This window comes from Gymnogyps californianus, chromosome 1 (genome assembly GCF_018139145.2).
Source record: "Gymnogyps californianus isolate 813 chromosome 1, ASM1813914v2, whole genome shotgun sequence".
Classification (NCBI taxonomy): Eukaryota; Metazoa; Chordata; class Aves; order Accipitriformes; family Cathartidae; genus Gymnogyps; species Gymnogyps californianus.
In genome coordinates, this window is record NC_059471.1 from 129,774,400 (window position 1) to 129,801,320 (window position 26,921).

The 26,921-nt window shown below is 48.7% G+C and overlaps 2 protein-coding genes across 4 annotated transcripts; both read right to left on the minus strand.

Annotated features, from left to right (window-relative positions):
- Nucleotides 1-959: 959 nt before the first annotated feature.
- On the minus strand, nt 960-12,658 carry POPDC2 (popeye domain containing 2). 3 transcript variants are annotated; one of them, XM_050906858.1, is made up of 5 exons: nt 11,881-12,371; nt 9,335-9,443; nt 5,605-6,050; nt 2,832-2,843; nt 960-1,388 (listed from the first exon to the last, which is right to left on the minus strand). In XM_050906858.1, exons 1-5 carry the CDS (start codon nt 12,369-12,371, stop codon nt 1,325-1,327), a joined length of 1,122 nt encoding a protein of 373 aa, XP_050762815.1. In that variant the 3' UTR covers nt 960-1,324. The 3 variants fall into 3 exon arrangements, with proteins under 3 accessions (XP_050762815.1, XP_050762824.1, XP_050762807.1); XM_050906867.1 differs by lacking the exon at nt 2,832-2,843 and having other exon boundaries at nt 960-1,410; nt 5,684-6,050; XM_050906850.1 differs by lacking the exon at nt 2,832-2,843 and having other exon boundaries at nt 1,346-1,410; nt 5,546-6,050; nt 11,881-12,658.
- A 5,366-nt stretch (nt 12,659-18,024) lies between these two features.
- On the minus strand, nt 18,025-20,807 carry LOC127019300 (cytochrome c oxidase copper chaperone). The gene is made up of 4 exons (XM_050901294.1): nt 20,756-20,807; nt 20,521-20,666; nt 18,637-18,747; nt 18,025-18,239 (listed from the first exon to the last, which is right to left on the minus strand). The coding sequence occupies exons 2-3, from the start codon at nt 20,637-20,639 to the stop codon at nt 18,663-18,665; spliced, it is 204 nt and encodes a 67-aa protein (XP_050757251.1). The 5' UTR covers nt 20,640-20,666; nt 20,756-20,807; the 3' UTR covers nt 18,025-18,239; nt 18,637-18,662.
- Nucleotides 20,808-26,921: the final 6,114 nt, after the last annotated feature.

The window sequence follows — 26,921 nt, forward strand, 5'->3', positions numbered from 1 at the left end:
TCACCACTTCAGAGGCCTCTCCAGACCTCAGCAAGAGTGCCAGATCCCAAGGGCGCAGATCTCACCCAGCTGAGACTTGCAAGACATGCCAAACCGGTCTCTGGGCCACAGCCCCTGTGTAAGCAGCACAAGGCAGGTAGGGCTGCCTCCACCAGCCCAGGGCTGACACAAAGGCAGCCCCACACGCAGAACGGCCATGCCCCTGCTTGTCTGTGCCAAGAGGCACTGAAGAATGCCCTGCCTTGTGCACGCTGATGGAGGGACTGACGCTCCTCGCTCCTTCCCTGGATATCTGCCCTGGAGAGGCTCCTACCCTCACCACCCAGCTTGGTTGCACCAGGCTCTGTGGGACAGTGGATTCCTCCACTGGTACTGCCATCTCCAATTGGCTGCAGAGGAAATGGCTGGGGAAGCTCATCAGCCAAAGCCTGTTGCAGCTGAACTTGGAAGAGGCCTTCCATCTCCACACTATTTTCATCTAAGATATTGCACTTCTTTCTACCAGTGGCTGCTCTCCCCAGAGATGTTTTGCATTCACTCATTTCTTCACTTGGTGTGTGCACCCTGAGGTCATCCCCTGTTGTGCACCAAAAAAAAAAAAGGGTTCAGGCTCTCCTCCTTGCCTACACCTGCCCCCAGTCCCAGTTCCTCCCCTTTCTTATTCCAAATGAATCAACTCAAAAAACCGACCTTTCACCAGAAGTCGGTAACTTCTTTGAGAAGTGGTGCTTGTCATAAATGAGAAATCCTAACCCCTGGAAAAGTAATTTCTGGTCTTACTAGAGTGGATGCCCAGTGAGATGCATGATATCAAATCTCCACATCATGCTCTCCGTTGCAAGCCCATTACCAAAGCTGTCAGGCAGCCCATTTTCCCCTGTCCTTTTCCCTCCATGCCTTGAGATCACCTCAAGCCTTTCAAACGGTGTTATCTCCCTCTCCAAATCCTCAAACACCAGTAGTTTCATCTCTGACTTTAATGGGAATCATTAAATCAAAGGGAACACAGATTCTGCGAGCAGGCTGGTATCGCTTGCAGCGATATCGGTGTACCTTGGTATCAGAGCTGCCAACACATCTCAGAGGCAGGACTAGAAAACAAACCGGGGAAGCACACTGGGGCAGGCAGCTCTGGTGAACAACCATGGGGTGGGAGGTGCTGGAGTGTCACACCGCAGTCTCACGCGTGCGCTTCACGTGCTCCTGAGTGTACATGTCTGCAGGCAGACGTCTCAGTGCGTGCTAAAGAGTGTCTCTGGTCAGAAACCTGTGTGAGCATATGCTCCCTTGGAGGGGCTTTGGGATCAAAACAGCCTGTTGTTCCCTAGAGTTCGGGGGTCTGAGTGGGAGCCAGAGGGGCTCGTCCTTTGCAGAGAGGGTGGGGAGAACTCCAGAGAAGGTTTCCAGAGGCTGCAGAAGGAAAGCAGTGGAGGAGGAAGGGAAGGGGGGGCGGGGGGAGAGAGAGAGAGAACACCATTATTATCACAGGAATATATCTTACTTCCAAACTTTTCCAAGACACAAATGTCATGGAGCCCACCTGTCCTTCTACCCTCCCCTCCTAAATTATCATGCAAAACTATGTAATTCTTCAACGTGATAAATCAGAAAATGGGGTTATGCACCCATTCTGAGACAGCAAAAACAAACACCTCCAAAGCATCTTCTGTGATATCGGTGAAACAAAGCTCACAGCTCCTTTGATGTCACTCTTAAAGCAGGTGTAAAACGATTCCTGCTAACTTAGATACCAAGCTACAGTCTATCAAGCATCCATCCATCCATCCACCTCACCCACCAAATAGAAAGCCAGCCCCAACATGTAACTGTACAAAACTAGGTAGCAACAGCTCCACATCTTGCAAGCACTTGATAGCAGCAAACTAGAACAAATGAGATATGAAAAGGGGAAAAAGCAGGTGGCTTTTGGTTGTTTGAATTTTCATGGAAGGAGTAAAGCTTAGTTTGCTATGGAGCATTGAGCTATACAGCAGTACACTGTTAAAGCAAGTTTTGAACAGAACCTTTGAACCTGCCTCTTTTAAACAGGCAGCCTGTAAGTTATTGAAATATCTCTCATTCTCAGAGAAAGAATGTGCTTATCAGTGGGATATCACAGTCTGTCTTGCTCATAAGCAGACTAGAAACTCTTTCAAGGAACTAGATGATAAGAATAGTAAGCCAGTATATCTCCCAGGAATATTTTCTTCTCCATGATGTTTGCAGCACTTTGGGCATTCAAAAATTGCCCTCCTGCACTGTGGTATTGCAAGGTGGCCGTTGTAGTGACAGAAAATGAAAAGGAACGTGATCCATAGAAGCACTTCAGCACGGGGAATTTAGAGAGCTGGAAGGTGATTACTGAGGTTGGAAGTTGCTGGGGAAGGAGATGAGAGCACAGACCAGGGGAAAGCCCCAGGGGAGCTCTGACCTCTGGGACCGCAGCTATTGCTTACTTTGAACAATGACACTGCAGGGAATATCCCTGTTTATTATGAATGTTTTCACCACTTCCAAGGAAAAAGTTATGAAAGTGCCTTCCCTGGGCCATGGCAGACCTGCTCAGATCATCCGCTGAGCTGTGACAAGTGCCTGGCCAGAAGGGAAATCTGCAGCCCCTCTGTATCGCTAATTTTTGGGGTTAGGTGCTCAAGTCGCTGTGGAATACTGTCCAGATGTGACAATTGCTGTTGTGCTGTTGGGATGTGATGTGATTAGGATACCCAAGCGGTGAGCAGAGTAACAAGGAAGTGCTTGTTCCACTGTTATGAACACACTAAACAAAGTTTGTGTTTCCTTGTCTAATTACCTTAGAAATTAAAATACCACACTGGCTATTCTCTCTAGACTGACAGACAAGGAAGATCATCCTCCTCTCCCACCCCAAATACTGGCCTCTGAAACATTTGGGCTTTTATCGCAGGTCTCTACTGCGAGTATCAGCACACCTTGATACTGCCTCATTCACAAGATCTAGAAAGACAAAAGCTTCCAGCTTCCAACATGTTCTAAAAGGATTGTGTGAAAGAAAGAATAGCTTTTTGCTGTGTTGCACAAGCTTTCCCCAACACACACATACACACACACCTCTTGTGTGTATGTTCACAGTATTGACTCATTACCAAAAATGGGTGGAAACGAATCAAGAAAAGCTACGGTGTTCCTTGCCTCCTTTCTTTTTTAATTGCATTTGAAATCCTCATTTTATTGAGCTTGATCAACTAGGATAATTCTGCTAATGACCTGAGAATGGGTATCCTTCTGCTGAGAAGACAAAATACACGCTAAGCGAGTGAGTTCACGACGTTTACAACACTATCTGCATTCATTTTTGATTGCATGTATTCAACAGACATGCCTGACAGTTAGGAGGATGGCTGTCTCGTAAGTGATTCAGTGTTCCTGCCTCTCCAAGTAAGGACTGAAAAAGCTGCGAACTCATATCTCCAACAGGACTTCACATTCCTAGGACTTCTAAGCTAGAAAACAAATGAGGATTCTTTTTTTTTTCTTTTTCTCTCTGTGCCTCCTTTTTAAAAAAAAAAAAACAAAAAACCAAACCAAAACCTAAGCAAAACTCTTGCTGACTTTTTATCTGATTCAAGCAAAACCAAATACACTTGTTCCTTCCCTGGCCAGCTTCTTCATATCCCAGATTTTAAGTTTGGAGGCTGTGCTGGTTTTGGCTCATGGTATGGAATATCCCTTTGGTCATCTGGGGTCAGCTGTCCCGGCTGTGTCCCCTCCCAACTTCTTGTGCACCCCCAGCCTACTCACTGGCAGGGCAGTATGAGAAGCAGAAAAGGCCTTGACTCTGTGTAAGCACTGCTTAGCAATAACTAAAACACCCCTGAATTATCAACACTGTTTCCAGCACAAATCCAAATCAGCCCCATACCAGCTACTGTGAAGAAAATTAACTCTGTCCCAGCCAAAACCAGCACAAGGCATGGAAGCAGTACAGGAACAGACACATGACTCAACTCAGAGTAGAACTGTACAAAACAGGAAGATCTTCCAGTTCCACTGTTTTAAAAAACTAAGAACAGCAACTGGATGAAACAGTGAAAAAGGCCTCTTCCACCAGAGGCCTACTGCAAATAGCAAGTGCTGTCTGACCCAGACAGCCTTTCCACGTAGAGCACCGGGGAGGGATGGTCCCTTTGCCGTCACAGCGGTGCGGCTTGTGCACGAGCGCTGCAGGGTAGGGAGGATTACTGCAGACTTGTCAGGGCTCATGCCAGGAGTCAGTGTGTCCTGCTTCACGCTCCCTGCCAGTGAGTCCACAGCCCAAGCGTTTGCAGCCCAGAAATAGACCCAGGCAGGCGCAGGGAAGACCAGGGTGTGATGGTGCACCGTGTTCAAGGATGCCTGCTGGAAGACAGTCTCCCCAGCTGCAGCCCAGCCCTGCAACTTCCTCCCTGCCATGCAGACCCAACTGGGACACACACAGTGGTCACTTCTAGGACAGAAATCCCAGTCCCAGGCTTGGTGTCTGGCAGCTGGATGCCAGAAAGCAGCTATTATGGGGTGGCGGCAGGAACGCACGTTTCGGGGTCTGCAGCTGATGTGCAGCAGCTGGCATGCAGCAGCTGGCTAAAAGTAGCTCAGTGTGGAATTTCTCTCTTGGGCACTTGGATCTGAATTTCAAGCACGAGGCACCCTCCTGTCTATTTCTGTTCGCGTGCGTTGCTCCTCTGCCCCAACATCCACCAGGCCCGGGAATTTTTCCCTTGCAGAGTAAGGAGTTGGCATTTTGGAAGAGAGCATCTTATTCCCGCTCACCGGAAAGCAGAGTTTGGGGCACGTTAAAACAATGTTTAGCCTGTCAGTCCACCCAGGGTGATTGGAGGCAAGAGCTATACCACACAGGGCAGTCTTTTCAATACCTTACTGATCTGGCTGAAACAAAGCTCAGCAGAAACAAAGAGGACAGTGCAAATGCCGGGATGAGCTCTGGTGGTCAGGGGGAGGAAGGACTCTGAGCTTTCTCCCCCTGCCCAGACTGAGCACTCGCAGGGTGTACAGCAACTCCTTCGCTATCAGTCTGCTCTAAACCCTGGAGTTGTTTCTACCCCTGTCAGCATCTCCTCGGTTGTCTGCTCTGTCGCCTGCAGACGTCTTCCTCAGCTCAATACTGGAGTATCTCCAGGCACAGCTCTACATCATGGCGAGCCAGGTCAAGCCCTGTGGGGTGTCTGTGGGCACTCACGTACCACACACCAGCCTGGACACCATTTCAGTTTCTGTGCCTCTCCAGGGGGATGGAGAGGGGACAGGGCAGGGAAGAACTTCCTACGGCCACGTTACCGGCCCTTCCACCCCACAGTGCGTCCGGTGCCTGGAGTCAAGCCTCTACCCTGCTGGTTTTCTTTAAGAAAATCACACAGCTCAAGCCCACCTCCCAGGATTCCTTGAGGCAGCAGGCAAAAAAACGCTGCGGCGGAGCAAGCCCACGGCAAACGAGGGCGAGAGGCTGGGGGCCGCTGCTCTGCCCGGGCAGTTGCATCACGGGAAGGACTTGCTTCTGCAAGCGGGTACTTACGCGGGGGTCCCACACAGGGTGAGGCGTGCCCGTGCCAGGAGTGCCCTCATTTCATATACTCCCCTTCGCTCACATAGTCCATAAAAGACCCCGGCAACTCAGCAAAATCTTCCAAGACAAGACTGGTGGAGTCCTCACCCAGCAGGTCACTGTCGGGCCGGGATGCCCGGGGGCGCGGAGCCAGCGGTGGCGGTGGTGGTGGCTGCGGAGGGGGCTCAGAGACACCAGGCTGGCCAGAGGCAGGCGGCGGCTCCTCGCAGTCCTCCGGCTCCCCCTCGGAGGAGGCTGGCCCAAGGACATGGTAGAGGCTGGGCAAGCGGATGTCGAAGCGAAGGCCAAACTTGGCAAAGAGCTTCTCGTTGAGCGAGTAGAGCTTCTCCGAGATGTCGTAGCCCAGGTGGGAGGCGAAGAGCCGGGCAACGTAGCGGTCCTTCCTCAGGAGGAGATACAGCTTCTTCCTTGGCCAGGTGATGAAGCTGCAGTCGGTCTCAGCTGTCAGCGTGACCTGTGGGGCAGGGAGGGAGTGGAGTAAGCCCCACTGCCTGGTGGGGGTCACCTGCCTTGGGGTTGCGTGCTTGTCTCCAGTGAAGGCCCCCAGCCCCTTTGACGCCTGCTCTCCTTGGAGACGACGGGGCTGGAGAGCCAGATCGTCCAAGCTGAACAATCGGATAAATCCTTACCCGCCTCTGTTTCCTCTCCGCAAGGAGCCAGAGACCAGGTTTTCCTATGCAATTAGTGGCATGCCCTTGCTATGTTTCACCCTCTTGCTTTCAGATGATGCTCCCTGTTGACACCTGAGCAATGTAGCTGAAATGAGCAGGGCAGCACAGACATCCTTATTCCTCTACAGAAACGTTACAGAAGGGGGTGTTTCTGCATGCCCAGCCAGTCCAAGTCGCCAGCGGGTAGCCCTTCGGGTAGCCCTGCGGCAGGCTGCCGGCCCATCCTGCTGCTGGGTTACACAACCCCTGCTCCGAGAAGGCCCAGGGTGCGGGAAGGACCACCTGGAAGGCTTGCCTGGTCACCCTGCGCCAGAGGGACATCCTGTCTCGCCAGCTCTGCTGGGTGCTGTAGGGCTGAATGGCCTTGAAGGACATGCAGCACAGCCCAGCGAGGGAGGAAATAAAAGGGGTTTACTGTGTTTGTGTGTAGGTAGGGAACTCACTTGAGGTTTTGTTGGGCTGATTTTAAAGAACATTTCGTTTTGCTTTGGGTTTTGCCAGTGCGAACAGAGCCATTTTTCCCCTAGCTGTAAGACCAGACTATTAATAATAAAAAACATTATATAATACATGAGTGTATATTGTAATACATAAGATAAACATAATAATAATAATAAATAAGAAACACAGGAAGGGTCAAACTGCCTTGGGCCAAAGAAGAACATCCAAGTGTAATAGAGACATCAGCATGTGAACAAGTGCTGGAGCCAAAATATCCCGGGGGCTCCCTTTCACTCTATATCCAGGGGTCTCCTTGGCCAGCCACCATGGCAGAGGGCCACTGGGAAGCTGAACACAGCTTGGCTGCATGTGTGTGTCCTTGGGATTGATATTTAATGCCACTGCCGTGCAAGCAGCTGCCTTATGAAAGAAATACAGGAGATAAAACCTGAGAACTTTCCCAGGCCGAGGCGAGCAAGAGGAAGGGTCACATGGAAATTGAAATGACCAGAATCTCATTTTCCTAACCAGCTTCTGGCACAGTGATCAAAAGCCTCCACTTCTTGTGAGGGATTGAGATGTAATAAGAAAACCTGCCTCCTAACCAGGACAGCAGGACAGATTTCGCTTGTGAATCCCCCCAACAGAAGTGCTCCAGCATCGGCAGAGCCCATGATTCAGCCTTCTGGGGGAAAGTGCCAGCCCTGAAACCCAACTCCTTCAGGCACTGGGAGCCAGCAGTCCTGTGGGAAGAAGACACAGCCAAAGCAGAAAGCTCAAGGAACCGGCTCTCCTTGTAGATTGAGTCATGCTTCTGCCATTTTTCAGTGGGCTCAGGATTGAAACTGCTCAATCCAGAGAGCCATGGGGAAAACTTGGGCAAGAAAAACTTTCCATGCCCTCCTCCAGCAAAGTCCCAGAGTCAAACATGCATTTGTTTAACCAAATGATTGTGATGCTAGGAATAAGGTTGAGATATGCCACAGAGTTTTATTAACTACTCAGGTAAGAGGGACTAGTAGGTTAAACGGCTACCAAAAGCAGCACATCACCAAGGCTAAGCACAGCCATCAAGAGTAATTTCCTGACAGGAACATGGACTGATCAAGTCTCACCTGCTGAATGCTGGTCTCACACAGGCTGCTACTTCTTCATGCTCCTTAGTAAGCAGACACAGGTTTTAGGCATTTCCTGCACCTGGCTGCAGCCTTCCCCACCTAGGACTCTACCTCCCCATCCTGGAGCCAGGTGCAGCCGACCTCCATGACCAGCCCTGTCTTCCAGAGCCGGAGAGGGGCCAAGAGTGTGGTGCTGGCAGGGCTGGTGCAGCCCGGCACCAGCTTGCTCCCGAGCTGTCTCACGCACCACAGATAAAGACACTCAGGAGGTCTGGGAACATTCAGTTCCACAGAAATTAGCTCAGAGAACGCTGCAGATATCTTTGTAGGTTGCATGCCATCCAGACGGCCATCTCCCTGCCAGGAGCACCAGGCAGCCATCGTTCTCTCTGCTCGACTCTTAGGCAAATACAGTCCAGGATTGAAGCCCTGTGCAAAACATGAGATACCCCCACCCCTAGCACAGCCATGCTGTTGTTGCCCTCTCTACCCCATTATCTTGGCCCGACATGCCTATTTCTGCTCACAAGCTGTAGCCCTGTGCCACAGTCACACAGTCAACTGTCTCCTGCAGCTGTACCTCTTGCAAGACCGTAATCGCTGGTGATGGCATAGCTTTCGGGAGCGACCGCCATGACCCTTTCACACATGGGCGAAATTCAGACCCGAGGAAAGCAGATTCGGAGAGCTGCCCTGGTTTAACCAAGTCTGAACAGGGCTGCCCTCATGAGAAAGCATCATCATTCCCTCATGACTGTATCACACTCCCAAGGGATTAGCAAAATCCCTCCTCATATGCCCTAACTGACATATTGACATCCTGACAGGGATCAGCCTGTCCTGGGATGTGAGTTAAAAGCAGAGAGATGTGGGCTTAAGTAATCTCCTCCAGAAGGAAAGCCAAACAAATACTGTGGGGTGTTGACAGCAAGAGCAAAATCCTTTCAGTTGCTGCAAATAAGAATTGGTCTGGCCTTTCAGCAAGGGATTCTTCTGCTCAGAAAGAACTATATTCGGGTGTGAATAATCCTTTCTGCTTCTCCACCCCAAACACATCACCATCAGAAACTTCTGTGAGGAACAGGATATTTATGGATTTACATCACTGCTGCATATTGCCATGGCTGCCATCCTGATGCTGGAACGATGCACCCTGCTAGCAGCGTGCAGGGCAAATGCATCAATACAGGTAACTAGGGAACGCTGTAATGGAAGAGACCCAGCAATCCGATACCTCGTCTCCCTGCTAAACTGGAAGGAGCACCATGCTCCACCCTCCCTGCTATCAGCTGACAGTAGGAGCATGCACTGAGGTCTTCAGAGGAAGGTAGAAAAAAAGATAACACAGCTGATCGCACCATCCTGTGCGGGCTAAACCATGAGGAAGGGGAGGAAAGTATTCCTGGTTAGCTTTGAATGGCATAATGAGCCCCCTCTGCGCTCTTCTCAGACATGCAACGAAGCAGCAAGGAACGAAGCTGGGCTGCCGTGGGGCCGCACGGGGTTACCTGGAAAGTTCCTTCCTCAGAGGGTCGCAGCGACTCCCATTCTGGAGAGTCCAGGAACTGGTACGGAAAGACGTAGTGAAGGAATTGTCCGTCCTGGCTCACTCGGACCCTGCAGAGAGGACAGGTGGGGCACACAGGCTTAGGCCACAAAATAGATGCCACACGAACCTGATCAGCTCACACAACGTGCAGGCAGCCGGTCCCACCAGGGAGGAAAGGACTTCTCATCTCACACATGTCTCATACCCTCTCTGGGACAGCTGCAGATGCTCCAGTCTATGGGGCTGTCCCTCCTTTCTCTGTGGGAAACGGTACTTGCTGCCACTTCCCTATATTCCATCTGTTTTCCGTTTCCTGCTACAAAGCCAGCCCTCATAGGTGCAATGCTTGGTCCTAAACCAGGACTTCTCAGCCCACAAGACCGCTGCTGCTTTTCAGGTACTTTTAAGCCAGCCTGTGGCTCTTTGTACTTGCATATTCTTCCTGGCCCCAGGGTTGCACCAGGGCATTCCCTGCCTTGATGCTGGGGAGCTGTTACACCCAGAACCCCCCAAAATCGCATTGGCCATTGTTCCTGACACATCACGCTGCAAGCTCATAGTTTGCTGCTCATTACCATTCAATCTCTCTTGGCCTCCCAAGTATCCCTTTCCCCTACTTTTGCTACAATTGCCTACCAATGTCATGGTCGAACTTGCACCCAGCTCTGCTGTGGGAGCAGAGAAGGAGAGCTGCACAGGCCTGGGGCAATGGCAGGGCACTCTGGAGCTCTATTCGTAGCTCTGCACCACCAGATTTGGGGCCTCTTGCCTCCCTGTCACCATGTTCCCCCGTTGTACGATGCACAAAGGCAATTCTTGCTTTCAGCATTTACAAGGCTCAATTCAGTGTTGGCTTCCAGTCCCCTGGGAGTGCTGCCTGGAAGGGTCAGGGATCACAAGGCAGATTTACTGATCCAGGCACATTCTGCATTTCCAAGCCCCCCTTGTCTTGCTGTTGTTCAGTTTAAGAGGGGGCACCATACTAGTAGCAATGCTCTGCTGGGTCAGCAAGGACCTCACAAGGCAATAGAGTGGGTACCAGGAAATGCAAATCCAATCCCACCTCCATAGAGCATCCTATACCAGCCAAGATGCATACTTCCCACTGCAAAAGAGAGCAGAACAACTACCCTACCAGCACTGGCTTACTGTCTGTTGCAGCACTTTCACACACACAGAGCAGCATCAGATTATCCAGTGCAGGGCAAGAGAGCACAGACTCTTCCCCGCTAACATTATTTGTGGATACAGTAAACTTCAGAGCAAGCTGCTCAGCACCGACATTCGGTAAGGGGAAAGACACCTGATGGAAAGACATGTACCCTATTTCCTCCCAGTGCTTTGCCATTCAGCATGGGTCAGTGATCCCAGGATGCTCTTAACACATCCTAGAAAAGGGACAAACACCAAAAAAAGGAAGGACAGCCCTTCTTCTTTACACACCCCATCACCCTCACCAGAGAGGATGGACCACCACAGTAAAACACGAGCCCCAGGTGATGCTGGGTTTGTCTTCCCAAAGGAAAATCCCTGTGAGACACACCTCTTACAGCTCAGCACTGCTCCCATTTACAGATCTCCTTCCTTTCCCACTCTCACTTGACATTAGTGCCAAGTGTCTGGCAGCAGCTGGGAAGCCAATATCATTACTATTTTGCATTTGCATTTTGCAAATTGTTAAAAGAGATGTTCATAGAGGCATGCCACAAGATCTCAGGTGAACAAATGCCAGTACTTCATCAGCACAGTTCACTCACTGAGTAATCAGATCTCCAGTAAATGAATAGCAAATGTGCATGGCTTGCCAGGCAATCAGCTGCGACTATCTAGAGGTCCCTGAGGTCCTCCTTGGTGGTCCAGAGGAAGGAACATCATGAATGCATGACAGCACAGGGAAAGAAAGAGGCCTGATGAGGCGGGATCCACCACAGGAGAGTGGTCTCCCTTTTGACGAAATGACCGTCAAAGTGAAAAATTTTGGAGCCCTGAGGGTTGAGGTGTTTGGAACAGGGGTAGAACCTCTCCCTGAACAGTGCTGGCCAGGGGGAGCAGGTGAACTGAGGACTCAGCATACTCAGTGCACAGCTGTTCACATCACAGAGGTGTGTCTGGTACCCCCAGAGACCACAGGTCCAGACACACTGCCTTCCTGCCTTGAGAAACACTCTCACGGCCAGTCTGCTCCCATCAGAAATAAGATCACTTTAAAATGACAGAGAAAGAGGTAAGGATTCCACAACAGCATCACAGGCAAGGCTGAGCCAGTCGCTTCACTGCACATCGCTTGATTCTGCATACCGTTCCCTGAAATATTCTAATTTAGAAAAACAAAAGAAAACAAGAACAACCCCCAAAAGCAAATTGCCCCCCTCCCCAACAAACAGATGCATATCCTTTCAGAGGAAGGAAACAATCCTCACCCCAGTTTCTACAGAGGGTGAAAATACAACAATAAGTCACAGTGCTTTGCTGTCAGACTTTGTTCAGAAACAGGAGAGCCTTTACCTGCCAGACAGCAGCAACGAGAGGCGGTCAATGGGCGTCTTGCCCTCCACCGCATAATTCTGGTCTCTGGCTAGGAACTGGACTTGCTCTTCACAGCACTTCACAATTTCTTTGTAGACTTCCAGGGGCACCTGCAAGGGCAGGTACATGGTCTTGTAGAGAAGGTCAAACTCTTCCGGGATGGTGTCTCTGCGGAGCCGGTAAGCCAGGTGAGCCAGCTGAAGCAAGCAGGCGAGGACGAGCAGCATGTTCCAGACGAAGATATCCAGCCCACAGGCACTCAGCCAGCCCCACAGAGCATAGCAGAAGTAGCCTGGGGCCAGGAGGCCAAAGATATAGAGGGACCCAAAGATGCCACTTCCCCCCATGTAACCCAGGAGGACGATGCAGCTGGCCAGCTGGTAGGCTGCTCCCTCCATCATCTCCTTCCAGGCATCACACACCGGAGGCTGGAGAACAGCCTGGTCCCAAGAGAGGCTGCTTGCACTCATCCTTCCCCACTCCCCACCCTCCCCGGCCGTCCTGCGCTCAAAATGAGTTGTCATGCACAAAGGGTGCTGCAGAGGTCTGAAACCAGAGCTGCTGGGTAGCTGTTCCTCCTCCTCCTCTTCAATGCCAGCCGGTCCCACAGCAGTGCGCTTCAGAGCGACATGTTAAAGTGCCGCTGAATGTTTTCGCACCCAAAAAATCCCAAAAGGGCTCGTTTCTCCTCTTTGTGGCTCACAAACCGGCAGCTGGCCCCCTCCTTAGCCACACCAGTGAGAAAAGGAGCTGGCAAATATGAGGCCAAAAGAGCTCAGTAAAAGAAAGAGTAGAGGCCATTAGCTGGAAAACTTGCAGACAGGACAGAGATCTCGTTGCACTGCCTCTCTCGCCTGCCCTCCGGCAAATGGAAATAGCGCCCGTGAGAGAGCAGCGGAGGGAGCTGGTGTGGAGTGTGGAATGTGTATCACTTGGCAGCGGAAAGGAGAGAGACCCCAAATGGATAACCATGTTTGGAATTGAAATCCAAGGAGAAAAAGCAGCGAGGAGAACAGAGAGCAAGCACGCACCCGCTACTTAACATAACTCAGGCGCCCAGATAAGCCCGGCGCAGCGCGAGGAGGGGAAAGGAGAGGGGAAAACAACCAGCGTATCGCGGCGAGCTCCAGCCACACGTGGGGCTCCGCACCGCTCTGCGCTCCTGCAAGAGAGTGACTTTCACCCAGCACAAAAAAGGAAAAAGGTCACCCCCTTCTCCTGCTGTGGCTCGTAGCAGTGGCAGGGACTTAGCAAAAGAAGAGAGGCTGGTTCTTGAAAAAATGCTTTCCAGGCCCTGCAGCACAGCCTCTCCTTGCTCCAGGGAGCTCCATCTCGTGGGGCATTTTAGACCAAGGGGCACGAGGTAAAGCTCTGCACAGCCAGACAGTTGCGATTGCAAGGGATAAAGCTAGAGTGAATGAGCCGTTGGGACCCAGCTTCACCTATCATGAAGAGGAGACTATCCTGCTTAAAACTTTGGGAGTATAGCACTTGGAAGCGTGTTTTCCAGGGAAATCCTAGTTGAGGGAGATTCTCCCACCCCGCAGATAACAGGCTCAGTTGGGAAGTATCCTTGGGAAACGTCATCTCACATTTTCCGTTTTTTATAGCTATTTGGAACCCCCCAGACCTTCATTTAGCACAAAGAGGAAAGCGAACACTTTCCACTCGGGTAACCCGGGACACAGGCACAAGAGGGACCCACTGAGTTCAGTCCTCCGTGGTCAGCTACAGAAAAGATGCATAAATGCAATTTCTCCCCTCCTTCGAGTAACACGTTATCAGTCATACAGGCAGGATCTGCCCCGCTGCCAGGAAGCAGTTACATTTCAGGCATTGACGCAACCCACACGGTCAGTCAGCAGTATGAAGTCAGCCTGCATGGGTCAGTGGAGTAGAGATAGGGTTTCAAGGGTGGTCGTGTTTCAGGCCGAGCTTGCAGCTGCCCTGCCTAACATGCCATTCCCATTGGCACCATTCACTTAAAGACACACTAATCACCTCTTCTACTAATAGTGCTCTGGAATAACACTGCCTACTGGGTGAGGCTGAAGCAACGCTTTATGGCAACCTTAAAGAATTCATCACGGTCTTGGACAGTACAATCTATCTCTACAACGATTAGTCCACGTGCAACACGGAGCGGTACGACTCCTAAGAGCAGCAAAGGCTGTGCCATCTTGACAGGCTGCCATGTGGGAAGGAAACAACATGAATTAAGCTTTGCACAGGGGGTGAGTTCAATCCACTCGGAAAGATGCTTTCTGTTAAGGGTGAAATGAAACAGGGAACCTTGTCTCCAGTGGTCCCTTATTTAAGTGAAGAAGTAAATCCTACTGACTGAAGCAGAACAAGGCTCAGCTGCAAGAGGTATGGGGAAATGAAGAACTTAGTTTCTCTTGACCTTCTCTGCAAAGAGGGAAGGATGATTTTATAGCCAAAGCACTACAACAAAAATCTTGGGAGCCAAGTTCTGTTTTTCATACCATTGCCACGTACTTGCTAGATGATCCCAACAACAACTTGTCTACCTTTAGGCCTCTGCAAAAAATCAATATTATAAGGGGCCCTCTTTCCAACATAGGCTGACATTTGATATAATGGGGAGTTGGGATATCAAGATTGTGAACACTTACGAGAAAGATACTTTACGTAAGATCTGTGAAACAAAACTGAACTGCTATGAATAGCAATGTAGAACTACATTAGAGGAAGCATTCTGAGAAGTAACACTGCAATTTCTCCCATCTTTCCGTACTACCAAAAAACTTCTGCGGCAACATCAAAGAAAGTGACCAAAACCAAAAAAAAAGTTATTAACGTCACTCCTCAGTTAGGTAAATTCCTGAGCTAGAAAATACTCTGGAACACGATGTTAATGACTCGTTAGGACAAAGAAGGTACTTCCTCTGGCGCCTTCCAGAACATGGGCAGTGGCGTTGCAGTAACCCCAGAGGCGTGCGCTGGGGTCGCCGTGCTGCCGGGGGCAGCACCACGGGGGAGGACGGCCCGTTGTGACTTCCCTGCGGGAGGCAGACAGGAAGCTTTAAACCCACAGCAGTGACAGCACAAAGCTCTCATTAGAAATGACACAACTTTTCTGCTGGGGCTGAACGTGACATTCTAGAGAGAATGATGTAGCCTTTTAAAAGGTAGATCTCTGAGCACACAGTAGAGATTAATTCAGGTGTTTTCAGGCCCAGTTTTTCAAAAGGAAGATTTGTAAAGTGGTTGAACCACCAAAGCTCAAATCTTCCTTTCTCCCTTGAGAGTACCATGGCCATACAGACCGTCTTCGCAGCACTTTCAGTTTTCCACCCAGCAAGAGTTCAAAAAGCTCTTAACTTTCCAAAGACAAATTTTATTTTCATGCCTTGCCTTGAATTAGAGTACATGCCTTCCATCCAGGGATGCTGGGGTTCATCCAAGATGAGTGTTCAAAAGCCAGTACTGATCCCAGGGGAAAGCCACACAAGTATTAAAAGCGAGATACCAAGGCCCAAACCAATTTGGAATCAAGAGAGCAAGTGCATAGAAAACACCTGAGCAGCATTAAGACTCTTCCCTGGAAGAAGTCACATAGGCATTACAACAAAATGCGTCTACGAAGAATAGACACGTCAAGCTTTTCAGCACTGAAACTGGCAGTGTGTAAACAGGTACTCCACCGATTTCCCCCACTTATAATGAATTCAGCCAGTAGCACTCAATATTTAGCCCCATGCGACGATGCAATCCAGGTGCAGCCTGCACTATGTTTGGCAAATAAATCCTCCATCCTTGAGAGCAGCACCGCACTGAGAGATTATCAGTCCCAAATCTCCCAGCAGCTAAACGACTGGCTATTTTGCCCATCCTCAGGAAGTCTACAGCTTCACTACTGATCCCATAAGCTGAAAACTAGTCCAGTCACCTGTGCTGAGGACACTAAGACCTTGGGGGCTTAAAGTCAGAGTGGGCATAATCAGACATCTCCTTTTTGATTTAGTGCATCGCTGGCATTAGACTGCAAAACTGTTACTTGCACACTAATAAACCCTGTAGCTCCAAGATATCCACCTGGTGTTTCAAGTCACATTCGACTGAAAACTGTTGGGAAAGGTCTAAAGCCTGCTCCAGACAAGCTCACGCTGAATCACAAAGGGACAAAGATGGCATGTACTGTATTTAGTTGTACTGCTAGATAGTTTAGTCAAGTTTCCTGCTAGTGCCGCGTTTCATGCCTTTGCAGATACACCGAACACCCTGCGCAGGGCAGGGTCTGTCACCAGCTCCATCGGTAAGTAGTAAGACAGTGCCAGTAACTCCCACTCCCTGAATCAAGCCTTGAAGTCACTCCACAGGAATCCTGTAGTAACAAATGAAGCCGCTCAGCAAGAAACGTGATTTGACTACAAGGTTTTTCCATTTTTGCTTTAAGTATAGAGTTGTCCAGTATCCTTTCTGTACCTGTTGCACGCAGGTATCGCAGCATCCCACTCATCCTCTTCCTTCCAAAAACCTTCTGAAGTATCTACCATGCTTTTACCTTCATGCAGGCCTATATGTCCCATTTCTTAAGTTTATAGAATTTGTGTAAAATTTCTTTTCTTGACCTGATATAAATAGTACTCCATTCTCACTTGACCACTGCCACGTTCTCACTTGACCACTGCCAACCCCTGTCCTGCTCTTTACTCTGTGGCACCATTTCCAGTTTACCCAGACTGGATATGCTACCCCAAAGCTGGTGCTCGTCCACCTTTTAACGCCCTCTTCAGTTCAAGCTCTGACACGCATTGATTCAACAATAAGTGACCTTATTCAAGTTTCTACCTCAAGACAACAATAAACACCAAGAGGAGCACGAGGTCCTGCTCCCCAGCCAGCTACGGCGCCGCAGAAGGCTTTAAACGCTTTTTTGCCAGAGCTGCACCTGCGTCCCTTCTGTTAGGCTGGAAGCCAACACGGGCACAACTCATACCTCAGGACAGGAGAGTAGACGAGCAGTGTAGAGCTAAGTCTAACAGCCCGGCTTGTCCCCTGCAAGCATTTTAGAGTACATTTCTTCACACTCCAGGACCTTCATGAAACATTCCCAGAAGCAGAGTCTAAACTCTCCTCACACAACTTGTGAGTCTTGGCAGAGGCAGTACCAAGTGTCGCATACTAAACGTTCACAGCCTACTCGTTGCTAGCTCAGAATATGCAAGGCCCAGCAGGCAGAGAAATGATCATGACTGCACCCATCCCTCCAACAGGATCAAAGCCAAGAGAAGAATCAAGACAAAGCACAGATTTCGCATCTTCAACTTCTGAAAAGAAAACTCAGCAGGAGGAAAGGGAGTAATCAGTGATGCCATCTTAAGCAAAGTCAACTCACCAAAGGAAGAACATTAGGGTTGCACAGCGACGTAGTATGAAACCAAAGTCCCACATGTGTCACAAACTACCAACTGCACTTTTTTTGCTCTAGATTGTAAGAAGGAATCAAAGGCCACAACCACCTTCCCACTGTCGTGTCACACAGGTGAGAAAAAGAGCGAGAAAACAGAAGCCCGTGCACGCCTAGCACAAGACCAACACAACAAAAACCGGGCATTAAAAAAAAAAAAAAAACAAAACAACTTTTCTTTCAGATGAGTGACCTGTACATACATCTGCAGTCCTCTGCTCCCTTTCCCTTGAAGGGCTACTGGCTCAAGAATTTGAGTTTGATATGGAAAGTACTTAATTCTTCATTATAAAGAATGAAGCTTGAATCCTAGGGTAAAGCTATTCAAAAAAAGTTGGAAGAATTCTAACAGGGGAAAGCAAATCCCAGTTTTGACTCTAAGGAAAGTTCATTTCATAAGGCTGTGGTCATCTTTGTACAAATATAGTTACACCTACCGTCACAAACAGCACTACAAGCTTCAGCATGACTTTGCTGACAGCAGTGACAAGGCTGTGTTACTAGCACGATTTCTCAATTTGCATCAGTGGGAAAACCCACCAAAGGCCCATCTGTTCAACCACACCACCAGAGCAGTCAATGTTCTCATGTAAGCAAGAGTAAGCAGGCTTTTCTCACTCTCGCATGTTGTTTTCCATGAGGAGGGCACTGTCATTTCTTTACTTAAAAAAAGAAACAGAAGTCAGGAACACTGGTCATTTTCAGACTTTTATTAAGAGGAAAAAATACATTTTCTATAGCAGCGGTCAGGAGCTAACAGTGGAAAAGCCACAGACGTGATGCACAGTCTATCATTAGAGACTCTTTATAAATAGATTATTTGTTTATATTTGTTCTTTGAAATAACTTGCAGAAATAATTTATTTTGCAGCTCTCCAGAACACAGGCACACCACAGACATCATCTAGAAGAGAGAAGACAGACAGCTTCACAAAACACGGATTTCCACCGGATATTGAGGGACAGTTCAACAATCAACAAAAAACCCCCAGCAACAAACCCACAAAACCCAACCCCCGCACTGCCCTAGCATTAGAAATCTAAGGTGAAGTTCGGATCTATTAGAAGAGAACAGAGGCAGAACCGTACTCTACTGCTGAAGAGCTACTCAAAGGCTGTACACTGCCGGAAGGCTTCACCACCCTCACTAGGGCAGCAGTACTTACTCTAGTATCAATGAGGGTTACTTTGCCTTCCCTCTCATACAGAAGATACCTTTGCCATCGTGAACCTGGCCTTCAGTGGCACCAGCTGAGATGCCAGGGCACTTCAGAGGCAGAGGTCCTGAAGCCTATACTCACCACGTTCACAGTCCTGCTCATCTCACTCATATCTTGAAGCCCAGAGCTCTCATACACTCTTTGTGAGCTTCAATTAGGTGCCCACAATTTTCTTCCCCCTTCTCAATGATGCTGCAAAACAAAAAGATTTCCAAGGTTCAACAACAAAACGTTTGCTTACTATTAGTCAAAGCCACGGAACTGACAAGCTGTTGGGGACAATCAAAAATCCCTATTAGGCTTCAGAGATCTTTTTGCCTATCCTGTCCAGGGTAGCACTGGTTTGGAAAGTATACTACTATCTCAAAAACGTGACCAAGTCTGGAGCTGTGCACTTAAAACTCTGATGAAATGCATAACAAAATTTCCTATTAACAGGCCAGTGTCTATTCTGGGCAAGTCTAGACAGGGATTTGTTATACAACACAAGGCTGTTGCATCACTTCATTAAGCATGCCGATCTCATCAGCAACCAGTTTCAAATCATTCAGTACAGAAGCAACAAAATTTCTCCAGTAAGAGACCAATACAGAATAGGTTGACCAGTAAATGACGTTTTAGTCCAGCTCCCGTTGGTATGCAGGGAACCTGAAACAAAAAAACCTGTCCAGCTACTCTTAAAAAAATGATTTACCACATATGGTAACTTTTGATGTTACTCATCCATCCAAGTGTCTAATACATATTCAAATAGTGGTAAGAGCCTACCATCGTTGGTGTATCGCGTATACCACAGAAGCGGTTCAGGCCCTCTCTTTGATTGACTGGCAGAGTGCTTCCTGTCCCCAGAGATGGGGATTCCACCGCTCTGCAGAGCGCAGGTCACAGGTCTGATCAACCCTCACCTGCCATGTTATGCTATTCTTGCTGCCAAAGGAAGAAACTACCAAATTGTGAATGACTAAAGTATCTTATTTTCTTAATTATTTAAGTTTTATTACAGTAAGTATGGACAGATCTGCTGGCCACCCAGGGCAACTCCATCTGACCCAGGACTTGCATCCTACCACCCTTTTCTTAGGGGGCCCTGGACTCACCACGTAACTAGACACACACCCCTAACTTTAGCAAAAATACAGTGTCCAGTATTATATCACCTACTGAACGACATCTGTATCACCTGTCAGGTTAAAAAAAAAAAAAGACAATTTGGTTGCCAGATCAAACTTTTTTTAACTTTAAAGATTTACTGTCATAGACAAAGGAACTCTGTTTTGGGGGTGCATTTCAAGCTATTTGATAGGTCCTATGATCGTGACTAAGCCTATAATTACAAATACAGCGATATACGTCACTGTCAAATTTTGCACCTCTGTGAGAAATGTCATCCTCTGAGACCTACAAAACAAAGTATTTTGTTTTATTTAAAAGAGAACAGCATTTATAATCAACTAAACAATGTTACTACCTGCTGGTACTTGTTGCTTCAGTCAATAGTAGTGAAGATTTGTAGGCAGCATTAAAAGCTAATCTCTGAAACCTGTTTTAAACTAGGGCTATGAGATATTAATCTCTTCATTTCTCATTTACCCTTTTAAGACATTTTCTCCTCCTCCTCCACACTCTCCCTCCTCCCTCTCCCACCCCTCTTGGATGCCCCAGCACCCTCCGCCCGGGGTGGGGAGTGCTCCCAAAATCACCCCGGCACGTCGGCAGGGGCAGAAACTCCTAGAAGGTAGCAACGAGCCGGGTAGGGAGGGAAATCCACCGGGCCAAGCCGCACACGCAGGCCGGAACTGGGCGGAGGGCTGGTTAAAACGCCCCAGCAGCTCGACGGTGGCCCGAGCCTGCGACGGGGAATACCCGCGCAGGAGCCGCCACCCTCCCCGGGGAGCTCGGGGCCACCAGAGGCCACCCCCCACCCCCGAGGCGGGAGCCGCGGCCGCCGGCGGTTGGGGCCCTCACCAGGCGTCCCGCGCTTTCTTGGTCTCGGGGCAGGCGCAGCAGGGCTTCAGCGGCTTCTTCTCTTCCCGCGCCTCCCCCGCGCCCTTGGTGTCGCAGCTGGCGGCAGCAACCGTCGACATGGCGGGCGGCTCCCCGGCAGCCACAGCCTGCGGGGGAGAACGGGGCGGGAGCGGCCGTTAGCCGGCCTCTCCGCCCCGCGCGAGCCAGCCCCGCCCACCGGCGCGCGCCCGCTAACCTGCCTGCCCGGCGCGAGAGCGGAGAGACACGGCCGCGCTCCTCCGCCACCGCGCTCGCGGCCTTGAGGCCTCTCGCTGGTTCCGGGTAACCTTCCCCGCCACCGGCCCGCCTGCGGCCCGCGGCATGCTGGGAGATGTAGTTCGGAAGCCCTCCTCCCGCCTACCCCGCCTCTTCCCGCGCCCGGCACACCGCCCCGCGGCGGGTGCGCATGCGCTGCCGCCGGCCGCGCTCTCCCGTTCCCTCACGCGGCGGTGCTGGCCGTTACCGCAGCGCGAGGGTGGGCGGTTATAACACAAACGGATCCCCAGTCCGTAGCAATCAATCAACGTGTCGAAAGAGACATTCTCCAGGCACACGCGATACTTAACGAGCCAGAAAGAAAAGGGAAGGTGGGAGCGGGCAGGAGGGCGAAAAATGGCATCAGCAGCGGAGAGGACCTGCCAGCCGCCGCAGTCTTAGCGAGAGCAGCAACTGAGAGGGGATTTCAGTTCTGCCAGAGCCAGGCTCCGTGATCAGAAAGTTGTAGCCAGCTACCTAAAGCTCTTTTTTTCCTACTCAAGAAGTGGGGAAAGCGGGGGCTCAGTTCTTCATCGCACCTGCGCACAGAAAACTGGAGATCTGTGGGAGTGAAGAACACGTGGCTATGCAGGTACTGCACATAGGAGCATAGCCATCACCCTTGGCAACGTGAAATGTTGCTGTTTCATGGCTGGGGGCCAGCCTGGCCGGTCCCTGCCATGGGCAATAAGGGAAAAGATACAGAGCTGCTTTTCCTTTGTAGTCTGCCCCAAACCAGGCATCAGCAGCCACTCTTGCCTTCCAGGTCTCTGCCACATACAAACCAGCCTGGCTATTTTGCCACAGTCTGTCAGCTCCCTAAGGCAATTGCAGGCTACACTTGTGCCTGCAACCAGCCCTGATGGTGACAGGGTTATACTTGCATATGTATAGACTGGCAGGCACATTGCAGAGCAAAGGGACACCCCACAGAGGTAACGTGGGAAGGGCTGCACATCAGTGGATGTGACACTGCTGAGAGCTTGGAAGGGGAAAAGAAGAATATGCCCACTGGGATGCAGCTGCTCTGCCTTTTAATGGGGTGTAGCAAGAGTCAAAGGAGAACCGGCAGCTTATATCAGGTACTAAGGGCATCCAAAATTGTAGGAACACTGACAAGAACATTTGGAGGGACAGAAAGCCTGTATTTTAGGTATTTAATTAATTTCTGACTTTTAGGATGAGTTTTTTACACTTGAGGGAGATTATTCCATACTTGCCAATCACAGAGGTATTTATTGTGGTCTGTGATGAAGAGTAAATAGCAGTAGCTCCTATAAAACAGGTTACATGCTCTCAGTCTCAGCAAAACTTAGGAGCTCAAAATATCTGCTAGGGATCTGAACACTCCATCAGGTAAAAGATTGAAAACGGTCCTGCCCTACACAAGGCATGAAATACCAAGCAACCCCATTGTTTTCAAGAGCCCTGGGCAAGACATAGAGAATTATTTCGTTATTTTCAGTATTTACCCTTCCAATAAGCCAGGCCAGAAGCGAGATCATTCTCTGTTGAGAGCTTTTGCTCTTCTATTTCTCTGGATCACCAAGGTGAATGCCAACACCACTGACTCGTGCTACCTGAATGAGTAAATGATAGGAGAGGATTCTTTTTTGATCCCCTCATTCTCACAAAGAGAGACAAGAAGTAGAACCTAGCTCTTTTCCAGATGTCCAAAGCTCCACATTTTCATCGCACAGGTAGATGAGGCTCTCCTGTTTTCACCATCGAGGCACCTCTGTGGCACCCTGACAACGCGACTCCTTGAAACGCAGGCTCCTGAGGAGATTGCCTATGCATTGCCATCCTACCTCTGAAATGGTGTCATGTAACACTCGCTCACCTACCTAATCAGCCACCTACTTAATTATTCATGAATCTCAGCTCAGTAGCCTGTCCCCAGCTATCCCATTTGGCTGGGAAGGTTGTTCAGACTGACCTATGTCCACGCAGCCTCCTGGTTCAGCACGCACGCGTTGTGAGGCCATGCAGCCAGGTGCGATGAACTGGAAGATGTACAGGTTGCATATGTTGACCAGAATACACTCTTCCCAAGTCCACGCAAACATGCTGCAGGATGGAGCTGAGACTGAAACACCTACCAAAAGCATGCATCAGCTCTCCAACGCAGTGCCTTGTTATTAGGGTTTTTTTACATACTAAGCATGGTTTCCTTTCAAATTAACTAGCTTTGTCTTTTCTTCCTAAAGCTTTATCTGCTGGCCACTATCCAAAGGCCTAGATAGAGCTGGTGACAGCAACAAAAACTCTGAGGGAAAGCCTGTGGTAAAAAACCTCAAAGGGGGTTTCCCAAGTCTGCAAGTGAACAGTGTCTTTTATTTAACAACATCTTTTATTTTAAAAAAGAGCTTAAATGAGATTCATTTGGCCTGTAGAAACCAGGAAAAGACCAAACAAAACACATTTTATACTCTTGCCGGAGTTACAGAACACGAAGGTCAGAGGGAGGTTAAAATTTAGTCATCTTGGGAGAAGACTTCAAAGGGGTCTGCACAAACGTATGGCCTGTGGAGACTAAACATCTCGGCAAGCAGCACTCCATTTTAACTCTAGCAGCTTTCCAAATAGATTAAGGAGGAACACTGCTGTTTTGGCCATGCTGCCTGCGTGGTAATAGCTTGTAACAGAATCACCCTGGAAGAAGGAATCACTTCCTAGTGGGACGAAGGGGCAGGGGCTGGGAGGGAGGAGAAGGAAGGGAATTGCCATGAAAGCACAGTTAACACGTTTTCATACTGATTGCACCAATTTGGAGTACAGTGCAGAGGGGAGATCACAGCCTTTTCTCTTCTGACATTACATTGTGCATAAGGATTGATTGTTAACTTGGTGCTTTTTGTTTTCCATTTGTCCTCTGCCTGCTGACAGCGGCAGAAGAATTACGTTAAAGAGTATGTGTCAGGATGAACAGATTTATCTACCAGTCAAAGAGGAATAGCTAAGGGCAGGCTACTGAGCTGAGACTGCTGGAAAATTGTCAGATCCAGTACCCAGGAAAGGAGATTCAGTGAAAATCTCAAGAGTCTCTGAAAGAGGTAATGAAAAAGACCCTCCCTCAATCTACCATGTCACTTGGCAGCCTCGTGCCACATGTGAGAGTACAAGGACTACAGATAGCACTGGACATTTACAGCTCTGAGTTTAGAGAAGTAATGGGTGAAATAGGGGGAGACTGCCCAGTTGCCATAGCGTTCCAAATTATTTTCCCTGTACAGCCCTTTATCAGAATTAAAGAACATACAGCAGTGACTCATGATGTGTAAACATCACAGTAGCACTGCAGTCATTGCCGTTGAGCTTCTTGTATCTTCAGTTTCAGCCCACTAAAAGAATGGTTGTCCAAAAAAAGTAGTACTTGTCTGTTAGACTCAAATGGACACACTTTTCAAGGAACCTCGAAAATATATTTACATTCATTGTTACTGGTAGGTACGGTAAGCCCCTATCAATGTCAGTTGAAAGTAGCAATCGGGTAGTCCGGGGTTTTCCAGATTTCTCACACTTCTGATATACATGATAGAAGGTAAATTTAGCTGTGGAAAGTCTGTGTGGTGCAACAGAGCTGAAGGTACTTTGATATTTTCCATGTAGTGCGTAAAGGGTCCCACTAACCCTTTACCATCTTGAAAAAAAGAAACCTGTTTAATATTGGTCTAGAGAAGTATTTTTGTCCAGCAGCCCAGTCAACCATACGCTGTGTTTGATTGTCAAAAGTTTTCCGTGGTTTTGGTCAACACTTAGATACACATGGGAAGAGGACTTCAAACCTCTCAGCGAGATGATTTGTCAGGGCCCTGTTGCCTATATATTAACTGCCCACGTACAGCATAGAGTTTCTCTTTTTGATCAGAGTTGCAGACCTGCAACTACCAAATACTATCAGCTCAGCAGTGTGACCTGAGAGAGAATGAATGCTGGGATAGAAGGACCTTTGCTCTGGTCCAGTACAATGGAAGACACTCTAAGGTGATTAATTACATCCCCTCTAAGCTTCAAACTCCATCTTTAGGTGAAGGCAAGTGGTTCACTGCACTAAAATCACCTCAAGAAGTGATGCGCCAGTCCCTTCCCAGGCTGAAGAGGCAAATCTCCATGTTTTAGGACTATGGCATGAATACCATATGCAGGGATGCTGTACCACAGGACTGAACCATCCCCTTCTGGGAGATCACCATGGAAGGCTGTATAGAGAGAGTCTCCTTCCATACTGGCAAGCAAGCCCTTAAAGAAACAAGAGTAGAATCTAGATTATTTTTAAGGCATTTCTATCTCTTTGAATGCCCAACAAGCTAGTACTGCAACAGATCATCTCTTGCCAGAAACTCAGCCAAATCGTCATAGCGTCAGAGGCTGGAGGTGGAAGGTAGTTTGCAAGATTGCAGTCACTTTCCACTTTAGAACCAGAACTGCTGTCTCTGACATTGCAGGACTCGGCTCACAGCATCCCAGACATTCTGGGGTCTCATGCTGGGACCAGGACTCTGTGGCCTAGCCCTCCACAGTAAAGAAGATAGCAACCCTCCTACAACAACAGACAGAGCAGAAACTCTTGTCCCAGTCAAAATTTGCAGCAAAACTAATTTCAAGAATTGCCACCACTGCTTGCTTTTGCTAAGAAACCGATGTTTTTATAGTACAGTCGAGACACTTTTTCCAGCGATTAATGACTTTTCCAGTGAAATCTGGATGTTCGTGCAGGGGGAAAAAAAAAAAAAAAAAAGACATCAGTGCTTGGTTTTGGTGTAAACTTAAAGGATCTTAATGTCCTTCTCACATTTTTTTTCTGCACATCTTTCCCCAGTTTGTGCTAAGATTATGACTATCATCACTTTCGTGTTAGGCCTCTTCTTTTCACTGCCCGCTGAAAACATATCCAAACATATTAGTAAAGAGTATGAATTTGCCATGCATGCAACACTGCAAAAGCCAGATCAGCAAATTCAGTATACAATCTCTGTGGTAACATGGGAAAAGAAGGAAGCCGGCATTTTCTACCGTGCCAGAAAGTAACCTGCCTATTCCACATGCATTGGAGGCAAGAACAACTGAGCCTTTGGACACGTGGCAGCTTTTCCACAATGCAGATATGCAGCAGCTGATGCTGGATGCGCATTTCAAGCCTGGTCAGGCTTACTTCAGTGCTTGCTGGGATGACTGATCAGCTGCTCCCTTTTGTGGAGGGAACACCCATGAAAATCCAAGCATTCTGGAATAGATCCCATTGCCCAGACTGGTGGGAAGGAAAGGCCAGGTGTTTGCACTCAAATGGCTGCATGTGGTACTGACACAACAAAAGAGCATGGCTGAAGAAGACAAGTGTGAATTGTCTGACAGTCTCTATGCTTACTAACTCAGAAAATCCTAACCTGTATTTGGAAAATAACATCACTGATCCTCCAAAAGACATGAATCTGCAAAGGTCTGTCCCTCTGCTGCAGTCAGACTCTCTGTTTTCAGTTAAAAATCAGAAAAAAATAGCCCAGGTTTGAAAGTGTTTAGGCATGAAGAAGATACACACTAGTCACCCAGGGGGAAGTCTTGCTATCCTCAGATATTTTTTTCTCCTCCACTGCAGAGTTAACCAAGACAGCTGCCTATATAGTTCTTTCCAAACATGAAAGCTCTCTCATTGTCACTTCTCATGACTGGAAAGAGTAAGACTTTCAAACTTCTGCATAACCCCTATATGAATTGTCAGAACTTATCAGAATGTGACCCCAAGCAATCAGACAGCTGAACCACTGTTAATATATAGCACCACATGCATGCATGGATGATCTCCGATTAGTCACCCCACAAAAATCAAATGCTGCCTAAGGTCTGTGCTTATGCATTACAGGAAATCTTGTTCAGAACCCAAGTCCAGTTGCCTGTGTATTGAAGAAAAATGCTTCACTGTAGTTCCATAAAATACTCCATAATACAAACTTTGAACCTTGATCAGTTCTGCTGCAAACCAGGCAGTGTTTCTGCAACTCGGATGAATGGTGTTAAGCTGTCAATCAACTGAGAAGCAGCAATACAGTAGGTCCACTTCTTTTCCACTGCACACATTCCAGTCATCCTTTTTCTCCCCTAAGTGTTGC

What these genes read in the sequence shown, in the direction of transcription:
- POPDC2 (XM_050906858.1), bottom strand. Translation starts at nt 12,371, where the DNA reads ATGAGTGCAAGCAGCCTCTCTTGGGACCAGGCTGTTCTCCAGCCTCCG. An exon ending in TCGTTGCTGCTGTCTGGCAG is followed by an intron (nt 9,444 to 11,880) that starts GTAAAGGCTCTC and finishes TCCTCTCTGCAG; the next exon opens with GGTCCGAGTGAGCCAGGACG. An exon ending in CTGAGGAAGGAACTTTCCAG is followed by an intron (nt 6,051 to 9,334) that starts GTAACCCCGTGC and finishes CCTGCCCCACAG; the next exon opens with GTCACGCTGACAGCTGAGAC.
- LOC127019300 (XM_050901294.1), bottom strand. Translation starts at nt 20,639, where the DNA reads ATGTCGACGGTTGCTGCCGCCAGCTGCGACACCAAGGGCGCGGGGGAG. An exon ending in AAGAAAGCGCGGGACGCCTG is followed by an intron (nt 18,748 to 20,520) that starts GTGAGGGCCCCA and finishes TTTGTTTTGCAG; the next exon opens with CATCATTGAGAAGGGGGAAG.